This window comes from Mixophyes fleayi, chromosome 6 (genome assembly GCF_038048845.1).
Source record: "Mixophyes fleayi isolate aMixFle1 chromosome 6, aMixFle1.hap1, whole genome shotgun sequence".
In the NCBI taxonomy this organism is placed as follows: Eukaryota; Metazoa; Chordata; class Amphibia; order Anura; family Limnodynastidae; genus Mixophyes; species Mixophyes fleayi.
The window spans coordinates 146,778,232-146,791,375 of NC_134407.1; the positions used below are offsets into that span (position 1 = coordinate 146,778,232).

General features: G+C 39.0%; 1 protein-coding gene across 2 annotated transcripts in view; it reads left to right on the forward strand.

The window, feature by feature from the left end:
* Positions 1–13,144, forward strand: part of CABLES2 (Cdk5 and Abl enzyme substrate 2) — a 30,454-nt gene that overhangs the window by 12,151 nt on the left and 5,159 nt on the right. Inside the window, exons 2-9 of one of the 2 annotated variants that reach the window (XM_075176743.1) lie at positions 2,463–2,534; positions 3,231–3,323; positions 5,343–5,420; positions 9,412–9,520; positions 11,219–11,375; positions 11,908–12,008; positions 12,312–12,418; positions 12,924–13,128. In XM_075176743.1, coding sequence (XP_075032844.1) covers positions 2,463–2,534; positions 3,231–3,323; positions 5,343–5,420; positions 9,412–9,520; positions 11,219–11,375; positions 11,908–12,008; positions 12,312–12,418; positions 12,924–13,128 — 922 coding nt within the window. The remainder of the gene's footprint in view (positions 1–2,462; positions 2,535–3,230; positions 3,324–5,342; positions 5,421–9,411; positions 9,521–11,218; positions 11,376–11,907; positions 12,009–12,311; positions 12,419–12,923; positions 13,129–13,144) is intronic. The other variant, XM_075176744.1, reaches the window with a different exon arrangement.

Sequence of the window (13,144 nt, forward strand, 5' to 3'; positions counted from 1 at the left end):
CTGTTACAGCTAAGTCCGCAGTTAATAGCAGTAAATACTTCACAACACAACTGTGAATCTCCAGCCCCTTTATTTAATAGGCTTCATTTTGATGATAATGGTTCAGCTGCCTCACTGTATCTAGACATCTAGTGCTAGTCCATAGCCTGCCCAAAAATATAAACAAATCTGAATAGTGCACAGGATGGGTAGACTTATAAAATATAACAGTCAGTGAAGGTGTGTACCACTATAATAAACTCAAGAAGACCATGGGGAAGAAAAGAATCTTATGGAAACTTTGGTGTAAAAGAGGAACCCTTATGAGTGTTAATTTTTTTTATAAAATGGCAATATTTTCTGCCACACTCTACATGAGGCACTTATTCAATGTGCTATTGAAAAAAATTAATCATAAACACTAAGGGCCTGAGTCATTAAGAAATGTATCTGCCGGTTTTGTGCGTATTGTCTGCAAAAATCACTCTGCGCATGCTCAGAACCAGACGATATGCAACAGAACGCAGCCACGTCCAAGTCCGCTTCGAGCAGAAACACTTGCTAGAGCCAACGGTTTCAGGGAGGGAACGGTGTGGGGAATGGGCGGATGCGAGTAGGCAATATACAGTAAGGATGTTCCCGTGCAGCCACATCCAAGTCAAACTCGAGTGCACACAGAAGTATGCTGGTTTTCTGACGTAACTCTTGCTCCAACTGGGAGGTTAGTTTAAGGGTGGGTACATACTACTGTGTTTTCAGCTGATTATCGGGCCAATCAGACGATAAACGATTGTCCTGCTATCGCAGTAGTGTGTACCCTGGAATGATGAATAATTATTGTTCCAAAGACCATGAAATTGTTGATTTGAGATTTTCAAACTGAACTGGAAATCTCATTCACAACAATGTTCCAATTTTGCAGTGTGTATGCACTCACAATCAGAGTCTCCATAGAGTTTACAGAGTCATGATCTTTTCAGCCGATGGTTATGACAGATGAAGAGCACAGATCTAAAGGTAAATCTTGTAAAACATGTATAGTGTGTACACATGAATCGGCATGCTGATCAGGACTATTTTTTTGTTTTTTTTATCAATCGTTTGTAAAATCGTTATAGATAACACATGTAGTGTGTACCTAACCCAAGTTCCGAATACTAGTGCTGACGGCTGAGTATGCATGCGAAAACATATTTGCAGTCGGGAGCAACTGTAAAAATGTATTTTGTGTACAGTAGACATTAAGGACAGCCTACACCCATTGACATCACCACACGTATCTTTAGATCCGTTCCTTGTTGACTTCGGGAGTATACAGAGCCAATTTACGTATGGCTTCAAATAAACCCACAATGTGCTTCGTGTGCGTGCCTTAATGACTCGGGCCCTAATAGAGCAGTCCCGCTAAATGTAATGTTATCATAGCAGAAGAGCTGTGTAAATATTTACTTTTAAAGTTTACTTTTGACAATAGTGACATGTGAATGTTGGGTTGCAATTTTTCAATCAGGTGCAAGGTCCCATCCACTGTTTTGCTTTTCTCTTATATATAGGTAATTATATACTCCAGGCTGAACTACTTTTTATTAACATATATGTTCTAATTGATGTCTTGTACATATTCTATATTGTCCTCATACTTGTAGAACAAGTCACAGCTGCTTTGTAGTGAAATAGGTTGACACTTGTGTCCTTGAGTAATTTTATTTGTGTCTTGTCACAAACTATCAGTGGGATGAACCCTCAATATATCTGTGGTAACTAGAACTGTTGCTTATCACTGTTTACTCGCCTGCCTCTTGAGGTTTGTCTGATATCTGTACTCTAAAAGATACAAGTTAACTCTTACTTGGAACACAAAGCATACCTAGCCTAAAGGTGTCAGATATTATAAAATGCATTTTAAAAATTATTATTTTGCTGTATTGAATATCTGGAATAATTTGCCCAATTTAGTTTAACATAGTATAGGTTGACCAAATATATCTGATTGCCTTGTGTATTTTGGCCACAGAAGTGCTCATGTCGCTTGGAATATCAAAAGCGTCAGCATATTGTCACTTATGTAATGTAAAAGTAAAAAAAAAAGTACGATGGTTCAGACTAATCCAATGAATGTTGATCTGATCACTATATGGCATACTCCCAATTTTGGCTGGCATATGCGAAACATGCTAACATGTCTTCCCGTTGTCCACCTGCTTGGGCCGGGCATCAAATAACTGGGATTGCCCAGTTTGGTCACACAGTGGCATGGCCATATTGAAAAGGTCATCCAAACACTCAGTTCTTGTGCCAAGCAATAGGATTAGCCTAGTTGGCAAGCTTTAAGCAGTGGCAGTAAATTGTAAGGAGTCACGGCTGTCTGGCCACTGTGCCGTCCCCAACCCAGCACCTCTGTGATCACTGTGCGGATAAATGTTATTCAGGATAAATAGTGAAGGGTATTGGCTGTTATTCTGATGGTTGCCCCCCTCTTACAGGCAACGTCACACGTCTCAACGATGTTCCCTAGAGTTTCTAGACGACATAGCAGAATTTCCATCTGTTCGGAGGTATTGCTCTAGTCACAAGATTGCTGTTAACTAACAAGACTAATACTTCCTCTTTATATTTATAGCAGTGCATACTAATACTTTGTGATAATTTTAATTCTAAAGCTTTACTAAAAATGATAGCAAAGTCCCAAATACTTCAGTGATGAATTGATAGGCTGCGTTCTCATGAATATTGGTTCAGCTGATACTATATAGATCTAGAAGCTATTGTTACAATATTTTTGTAGCTATATTTTCTATGTTCCCTACCTAAGCAAATATCTTATGATTGTTTTTAATATAATAATGGAACGTCCTGTGTTGAAGAATAGTAAATCAAGTATAGAGAACTATTGTTCCCTCCCCAACTAGACGTTTTATCGTTAATGTATTTGTAAACATTTACATATATTTTGTTAGTGTTGCAAAAGCCTATTTTATAATATTTAGCTTTTAATGGTAATTTGTTTTATGTTTCATCAACAAACTTAATTTTATAAAGTAGTATGGAAATGTATATGTGTATTCGGCCATAAACCTATGCTGTGGCCTAATGCCTGCTTACTTGTGCTCACTAACTCCTCCTGCTTTCCGCCATACTAATAGGCATGCATTCCTTAGGTTGCTCTGATGGTGGTTCTCCTCACCATCCTGGGCATATAGCATGCTGTTGGCTCCTTCCAGCTTATGGTAATGTTCTCCACTCTTTTGCAGGTCCAAAACCATCTCTGAGTCTCCACGGAACTCTGTTTTGAAGAAAACACACTTCATCAAAAACATGAGGCAATATGACACCCGGAACAGCAGGTAGGAGTCTAGTACCAGGGTTGTGTGTGCTAATGGCATATAGACAGCCTGACATGCCACACTTACTCCCTTACCTAAGAACTTATTTTGAGCAGATCTACTTTTTATTTTTCTTACACACCATTCTTTTTGCTTGAAGGCTATTCTTCCATACTAGCAGAACTATGAGTGCCTTGCAGATCGAGAGAGCTCTCTGCCCCACCAGCACTGTAATGGCTTCTACATATGGGTGACAACTTCTTAGAATTAAAATCTAAGCAACAATGTACTTGTTTCTATCACAGGTGTTGATTGTGATTCAAAAGAAAGGGACTAGAAGTTATTTGTACAGTGCACTGTTTCCCAACCTACCTATCAATCTCTAGTATGGCATCATGGACACTAAAATATAACTTTTATTAATGTTTATAAAAACAATATCTTTTATTAAAATCCGTGAAATGGTGAATAATGTGAGTTAAAACTCCGGATGTGCTTAAACTTCTTTAATATATAACACCAGCGAGGTATGTGGGTTTTATATAAGTATTTGCAATCTCTGCTAATTATTTTTACCCATAGCCTCGTAATCTGCTCCCCTTAATTTATTATTGTTGTAATATATAATCAAAAAGTAGGGAGACAGTATCCTAGAATTATGTTCCTTATGACTGTCAATCCTATATACCTTCACTAGCTTTAGAGATCATTTATCTATAATCCTCAACATTATTATTCTTAATGTAAAAATTATTGGGATCTATATAGAGTTCCAGGAAGCCACTCATTTGGGTTCTTTATAAGAGATGGATTGGGATTTGGATATACTGCTTCATTATAAATTGGCAGAGTATGGGGCTCTAATTGGTATAGATTCTTATCTTTCTGCCCATCTATTTCTTTTTTAATAAAGATTCCCCGCCCATCTATTCTACTACTGCTTCTCTTGGAAAACGAATAGCTTTTCTTTTTAGGCATTCATGCTGCAAAGCGAAACTGTCTTTATATAGTTTCTCTCTTGCTAGTCCGTATGTTACAGATTTCTATCTTAATAGGATCGATCTACTGTCAGTAAAGGAGTTAGGTCATATCAAAATAAATCACGCGCGTTTAGCATTGCTTTTTCAAGGACTAACAGGTGTTGATTGGACAGTGCTTCCGTTTGCGCGGTCAGCATCTTGGTAGAAACTAACACAGCACTGATTGCACTTATACTGGCTGTAGGTGATAGGAACAGAGGCTCACAAAAGCTAGTGGATTAAGGCTTTACAGCCTGGTGGACTCTGGCACGAGGCACCCACAATTGTTGAGGGCATGCTTTGAAAACTTGTCGTGTGCTGTTAGGCTCCAAGCACAAAAAGATCAGGTGTGTCCCAAAACGATTGCAGATTCTCCCACAAAAACTAATATATTCAGATTTTTCATTAAGGAAAGCAAAGCAAAAAAAAAAGTAAATCAGCTCTTGGAATAACCATGTTACAATGTAAGGGGTGCAAATTAGTTTGCATGTAAGGAAAATACTGGCTGCTTTTTCATGCAACACACAAATACTTTATTTTTACACCGAACTTTAAAGTTGATCTCAGACATGCCCTACCCCAACTATATATCTGTCCCCTCATTTTAAATGTACCTCCCCCACCACTGCATGGTTTTGCCAAGGTGAAAATTTACTTTTTTTTTGCTTTGCCTTCCTCAATGAATCAGGCCTTGATTTAACAGAGTGGTATATTAGACTGTTTCTATTTCAGCAGTTTTTATTTTGGGGTAGAGCAGAGGCAGGTGACCTGTAGCTGTGAAAGCATCCTGGGCCTTGTAGTTCGACACCCGTCGGAGGGAACAGCTTGTCCAAGCATGGTATATGGAACTACAGATTCCCAAGTTCAAAAAGATTGCCTTCTGTTTCATTTCTCACGCCTTCTTTAGATTGTACATAGTGGCAGAATATACTTGTGCTAAATTAAGTATAACAGTGAAATAATGCTGCATTAACATAATCTGTAATTGTGAGTTAAATGTTACCGTCTCTTGTTTTTCTAGGATAGTCTTGATCTGTGCCAAAAGATCCTTGTGTGCTGTGTTCTCTATTCTTCCTTATGGAGAGAGCCTACGGATCAGGTAAAATCGTCTACTTAACGGGTTTATAAGACAATATCCTCATATTTTACTTGCCCTATTTTGACAAGTTTTCAATAGAGAAACTGAGAGGTATCTGCGCTCCCTTTAAATGCAGCTTTACAATTCTAAAATAGGATATACAGTTCCTATAGGAAATAAAAATAAAAATATTAGAAACTTCAAGCGCTTTTAGTGTTCTAACATAGGTAAATATCAATAGAAGATAAGGAGAAAAAATTATACTTATATTCATTGAAGATCAAATTCTTCTTGGATACAATTCATTCTCCATGCAGAGGTTACGTAAAAAAAAAAAACAATAGAGAGACAACATAGCATAATATTGTTTGGTGTAAAAGATATAACAACACAATAAGTCCAAATTGCAGAAAGCAAAGAGATGGTATTCCTTGAAATCTTCTGAAATAATTTTCGTTTAACCCCTATTAGGGATCCACTTGTTAAAATAATAGTAGGTGTCCACTTTAAAGCATCAACACTGAGATAATCTTTCAAGGAAACTTCTTTTACATATGGATAACTAATTATTGTCTCTCTCTTTCCCCTCTCGGGTGTGTACTTACAAGATGTTTATAAAGTATAGGCGTAGTATGTATATTCTATTCCTTTATAGTGATGATCTCCAGAAGAAATGTGAAATATTCAAAAAATGCTTGATAAAAAATAATTTTTTATACTATTTTGTATTAAAAGATATAAGACATATAATGACTTCCTGAGCACAGTAAGTGGATGGATTCCTACCAGAACGTAAAGATGTTAAGCATGGTATAGATCAGGGGTGTCCAACCTTTTAGCTTCCCTGGGCCACATTGGAAGACGACGAGTTGGTTTGGGCTGCACATAAAATACACGAACACTAACGATAGCTGATCATCGAAAAAACCATAGAAAACATAGTTAACATATTAAACTTACTTGGAATTGAAGTTAGTACGAGTTAGGAAACCTGTTGCAGAATCATGATTAAAGCAGTAGTCCTATTACCAGCTGCAATTTAACTTAACCTGCATCTGCCCCTTAGTGGGGTTCGGGGAATTAAATGCCAAAAACGTTTTTTTCCTCTTTCTGCACCCATGAATCATTTTTTTTTATTGACCAGTTTGAAATGTTTACCGATATAGGTAGCATCAGGAGGACTAATAGAAATCTACAGAGATTTAAAGATAGGGTGGCGGGAAAAATGGCTCATGGAGCAGCCTCCGATGAGGGTAACAGTGGGTGATATTTTCACCCTACTCAGCACTGTACATTTAAAATGGTTTAAAATATTAAAAATACAATTAACTCTTAATATTTATATTAGATACATACAGAGAACACAGCTAGTTCATAATTGCATGGTGCAGAAAGTCCAAATTCAGAGTAACAACAATAAGATACTGGATAATCTTTCACTGCTGCTGATAGTTTGCGCGGGTGACTCCTCTGTGCTGCGCTACGCAATGGATGTCGGGTGTGATGACGTCACCCCCGACATTCACTGCGAGCGCCACACGGAGGAGGAGACCAGGGAGGGAGCCGGAGCGCCAGCTGACGTGACCACAAGGTAAGTATTTTCTTTTTTTCTTTTTTTTTTTTCAGCGCTGCCCCCTTGCCACAACCAAAACTCCTGCTGGGCCACATTTACAGGCATGCTGGGCAGCATGCGGCCCGCGGGCCGCTAGTTGGACAACCATGGTATAGATCATGGCAAGTCCTAGGAATTGTTGCAATAATTTCCCTAGCTACCCTTGAAAAAGACCATATAGGTTGGAAACGTGTTTGATGTATTAGGCCTGTGGACTTCACTTTGAGATACAAGAATTGGACTATTAGGGCATCCTGCCAAGAAGGGAAATCATTGCAACTAGGTTTCATATAGTGGCTGCATACACATCCTTTAGGAAGCGCGGTACTTCTGTCATCTCTTATTCTGTTTTGGGGCTGGCTAGAGTGTTTTCTTTTTTGGAGAAGCTACTTGAGGCTTCTAAAGCTCAAAGACCATGAAAACGTCAACCATTTTCTCAGGTTCTCTAAGATGAGTATTCTCTTCGCAAGATCCAGAGGATCTTGTTGGATTCAAGGGCAAATCTTTTAGAGGCCAGGGCATAAACATACTGGTTAAGGCACTTAAATGTGCTGGAGGTGGATAATTCTCAATATACTAACTTATTTAAAATAAAAAAATCTCACTTATCTGAGCTCCTGAGTGAAGTTTGGGCTTATTACTTGCAAATTTCCTGTGAAGTATGCTTTGCCTGCTGAGGAAATGGCCAGGTGGGAACTACCACCAACGGTACATACTCCAGTGGCTCGCCTCTCTAAGGCCACCACTTTTCCCATTCCTCAGGGATGGAATAGACAAGAGATGTGAGAACATTTTAAAGTCTGTCTATGTGCCTGCTGGTGTAGCACTCTTATCTTGTCTGGTATGCGCATGGGTTTCCAAGGCCATGGAATAATGATCTGATCAGCTCTTAAAGGAATTGCAGTCAAACTATCTTCTGTCAGAATTGTTTGTGTTGTCAGAGCATGTCAGAGAAGTGTTCAAATATCTCAGTGATGCAATGTCTACCAACTCTAGGATATCTGACTTGGCTCTTGTATCCAGACGAGTACTTTGGCTTCAGTCCTGGGACACGTTTACTGAGTCCAATAAATCTTTGGAACCCCTCCGTACAATGGTTCAGTTCTGTTTGGATCTGAGCTTGACAAAATGATTGACCTGATAAGTCTAATGGACCGATGTTCTGTTCCTTTCTGGTCTCCTTTCAACCAAAGTCCTCTTCTTTCAGGGATCATTCCCTTCCATCATTTTAGGGTCAGCAAATTGGAAGACAGACCTGGGTGGCCAGACGCCCTCTGAGAAACACTGGACGTTATTACCAAATCGTCGCACTTGCTGCAGCTTTCCTTCTACAAGACTGTTCTATACTGGAATCGCATGGGTGGATTTTGAATCTCCAAAAATCTAACCTGGTTCTGAGTCATAGGATGGTGTTACTGGGTCTAATCTTCAACAACAGGGAGCAAAGGATCGTTCTTCCAGAAGACAGGATTCCTCCAGGTATTGTTCAGAAGAGTTCATGCCCTCGGACATACTTGGTTCTGCATGAAGTTGATTGGGAAGATGATCACCACCTTCGCAGTGCAATATGCCAGGTCCCGCGCTTTGACTTGTCAGAAGAAAATCTTGAGGAGGTGGTGGAGGTCCTGCCTGCGACTGGATTGTATGTTCGTATCGCTAACCCCAGAGTCGCGCCTATCACGTGGTGGAGAATTGGGACGCACATTTCCTGAGCAGTCGTTCCATTCTCCCTGGTGTGTGGTTTCTTCATCCAGAAGTAATCCTTCTGCTGATGCAGAAGGATTACATTAAAAGTCAGCCAGAGATGGACATGATGGCCTCCTGGCAGAGCAATATGCCCCTGTTCTATTTCTGGACCGCTGATCTGTTGGCAGTCCTAATGGATGCCATGACGATACTGTGGAATTTCCGTTTGGTCTGTCTCTTCCCTCCAATTCTGATGCTCCCTTGAGTCCTCAAGTGGGAGTGGGTTTCCAGTCATCCTCGTGGCTAAGGATTGGCCACGATGAGCCTGGAATGGCGACATTCTAAGGATGGCAGCAGGTTCAGGGTGGAGACTTCCTTTGGGGGTAGATTTTCTGCTGCCAGGTCCATTCCTCCACTAGGACCTTTGTCAGCTGTCTTTAACAGCATGGACACAGATAACTGGAGAACTCTATTCTCTTGGGTCATACAGTGTCTCTTTCCTATTAAGTCCTCTAAATATGACCTGTATCTTAGTAACTGTACAGAATAGATTATCTGATGAATTATTCAGAGACTGGGAAAATGAAAAGAAGATTATTGTTTTTCCATAACTGTAAATGTTCTGATTCCAGCAGAATAATTTCATGAATCTAGAATATTGTATTCTTATATTTGACCATTTTATCAGGCTCTTTTTTTGTCTTGCTTGCATAGTGAACTGAGAGTGGAGGGGACAAAGCAGCGAAACCCATCTGGTGGGACCCCGTCTACCTCGGACACAGTAATTGGGATGGAAGGTGTGGAGCTTGGGGCTGATGGGGAGGTAAGACATGTTACACTTAATAAGAATTCACTGTCGTCATTATCCACAGGATAATGTACTTGCAATTTTGAGACTCTAACTTAAAAACGTTTTTGCTAATTCTACCTATTTCTATTTTTTTTTACTCTGTTGATATGAAACAGTGACTTTCCCAATATAGAGGGCAGGGATGACCTCTTATTCCGACAGGAAATTAGTTTTGTAAAAGTTTCTGATGTATGGTTATTGTTTGGTATGATTTTTATTTTTGTGGTCCATGGATTTGAGTTGACTGTGATTTTTATCTGGTTACATTTAAGTATTTAAGATCCTTGAAGTCTCAGGTTTCCTATCTTAATGCAGGGTGAGAATGTCAAAGTGAGATATAAAAACAATGCATTGATATATCCTTTACTCCCACACAGCATTTCTACTAAGCTCTGTTATGCAGTATATGATTGCAGCTTTAATGAAGGTTTGACAAAAAACAAAAGCTCCTGATTGACCTGTTCTCGGCATCTTGTCTGATTTTTCCTCCTCCATATATGATCTCGGAAGTGGATAGATTTTGAGCTGGAAGACGAGAAGAGCTCACTGGTATTGGGCAGTTCAGCCCACTATTTTCTTAGATCTACTTATTATTTTCTAATAAACTTTGGACCAGGTGGTCACTGAAGTGCCCTAGACTCCATTTTCTCCTTGTGGCTGCTAAGTACATCCCAAAACTAGCATGGCTAGCAGTTATCAGAATGTTTTTTTAAATGGCCACTAAGCCTAAAATATAAGTTAATTCCGAAAAGGAACCATGTATACACTCTTGTGTATTTTGTGTGTTATGTTTCCTATCCCGAGACAGAACTTTCCACAGTTAGTATCATCATCAGCAGCAGTTATTTATGTATTCCCACTAATCTGAAACTTGAGCACCCGAAGGAAACCCACACAAATACAGGGAGAACATACAAACTCCACACAGATAAGTTAATGATGTATTTATTCACCCTTGTTAGTAGCTGAAGGTAAAATATTGACTTCTCATCAGCATTTTTCTTTGCTTTATTTTAAATATCTATTTCTGCAGTATTCCGCAGAGTGTCTTGCATTAACAAATAGTGCATATGCAGTCATTTAATATTATGCAGTCCATTTACAGTTCAACTGTCTAGTACAGTCTACTCTCCAGAAAAATCATAGTTTAAATCATTCTGTATTCCAACAATCTCCTCCATTTTACAGCAGTTGAGTACTGTTAGTTTTCTTGCGTTATGTCTTCAGACTACATCACAAGTCTATATCCATTGTTCATTGGACAAACCTTTATGCTGATGGTCCTGGTTATGACACCTGTGAAGCTATCTGACATTTGCCCAGTTTCACAATTGAATGCCGCCTATTGGCTTTCAGGTGCAGCCCATCCCTTTGAGTTACTATTTATGTCACTAGAACTATTTACCCAGCTTGGACTGACGTCACACTGTGAACTAGTCGTCTTTACTCCCTTCTAAATGTTATTTTGATGTGTATGCCAGCTAACCCAGGTTTTGGGCGGTAAAGTTACTTAATGGAACACTCTGCTTATTGGCGCAATGCAACCCAATCAGTCCCACCAGTTCACACCAGTGCAGGGATGTAAAAATGTGTTCTTTGAAGGATTTTTATTTTGTTTATTCTAGTATATTATGCTTTTATGTTTGTTCAGCACCTTTATTATTTTTCCAGGTTGTTTCATATGCAAAGTTTTTATATCCGACGAATGCTCTTGTCCGCCAAAAAGAAGAGGATCAGCCAACACAAGTCAGACTTGGTTCCCATGAGACTTCCAAATGGAACTTCAGCAATGTCCGATTTCCTCCAGTGTCTGCAGGGGCTGAACTAGGTAAATTATGTTCAGGAGAACCACCTTTTTTACTACAGTACTTATTTCTTCACCAGATAGGTATTCAAGCGCACATAACACCGGCATAAAGCAAATGCAACCTTTTTTGTGGGCTGAGACGAGTTTCATGAGAATACATCAGTTGTCTTAGATGCAGTGGTATCGCTATGCCTTTTAGTCTAAAGTCAAAATGGACAATTTGGTGTTTCCATGTTGTTAGGTTTTCTCTGAGTGTTCTGTATAGTTAGTCAGTCTGGATGCTCAAAGCAGGGGTTACAATTGGCCAACAGATGCAGAGTTCTAAATGGATTTTTTTTCTAGATTTTTTTAAATAAATCAAGTTCTCATACTACATTGTTTATAATGAATGCCAGGAAGTAACACAGGAGGTGGCCTGCAGAGGTGTTTTCAGTTTTACATCAGGAGTCCATTATGTCCAGGAGTCTTGAATGTTACCTCTGTTACTCTGTCATCTACACTGACCATGTTATTACAGAGAACACTGAGTATTCTTACATCTCTCCTAAATTAGGTACAGAAGCAGATAACATAGAATACAATCCCAATATTTTGGATGACCCCCAGTGGCCCTGTGGAAAGCACAAGCGAGTCCTCATCTTTGCTTCATATATGGTAATTTACTCTTTTGTTTTTTATTTTATTTATTGTATAGTTCTGTTATTGCCATACAATTAGACCACATGGGATAAGATTCTGTTGAAGTCTGTGGCTGATTTGAGTTCTAGCCACTTGCGTATTTGTATGTTTACCCCCTTAATTTATTGATCCAACACAATATTTTTATTGCTTACTGTAAATATTTTTTAGTGGGTGTAGTAACCAGCTCTCCTCCATATTCTACATGTATGTAGGGAATAATTAAACATCTACTAAACTATTTTTAGCCCAATAAATATTATGTACATCACTTTCCAGACAACAGTCATCGAATATGTGAAGCCATCTGACTTGAAAAAAGACATGAATGAGATGTTTAAGGAGAAATTCCCTTACGTGAAGCTGACCCTGAGCAAGATCAGAAGGTGAGAGTTATGTGTACCTGGCTTTATGAAGCTACAACTTAGGACTGCACCTATCCTGGCAGAATTACAGGGCTGGAAAGCTTCCCTGCTTACTTCAGTTTATTATTTCTCATGACAGTTTGTTATTCAATGTCTTTTAAGGTGGACCTGTTGTCTACACTGTGTGGATGCAGCCATGTTAGGGGATTAACTAGTATATCAACCTATCAAATCAAAGTGCTTTATGCCTCAGTGATGTCACTAGTTAATTAAATACTGGTTCTGTCCAAAATTTCACTGTGTACATTATCATTTTTTGTTGTTTGTTTTATGTGTATTTTCACACAGCTAAGTAAGAGATTATATTGGAACACATGCTGACCATGAAATGTACACACTCATTTCTACCAGTAGAATCCATTTATATATTTTATAAAGATGGGACATAATGAAGGTCGGATTTCTTAATACTTTTTTTTTTTTTTATATATTATTTCTTCTTCTTTTTCCTGTCTCCATTTTCCAGTTTAAAACGGGAAATGAGAAACGTGGCCCAAGAGTGCAACATGGAACCAGTAACAGTGGCTATGTCCTATGTTTATTTCGAGAAGCTGATCTTGCAGGGAAAGGTGATCAAGCAGAACCGCAAGCAGTGCGCCGGAGTCTGCGTATTACTGGCGGCTAAAATCAGCAGTGACTTCAAGAAGCCAGAGCTGAAACATCTGTTGGATGTAAGTGTTTTGGGTC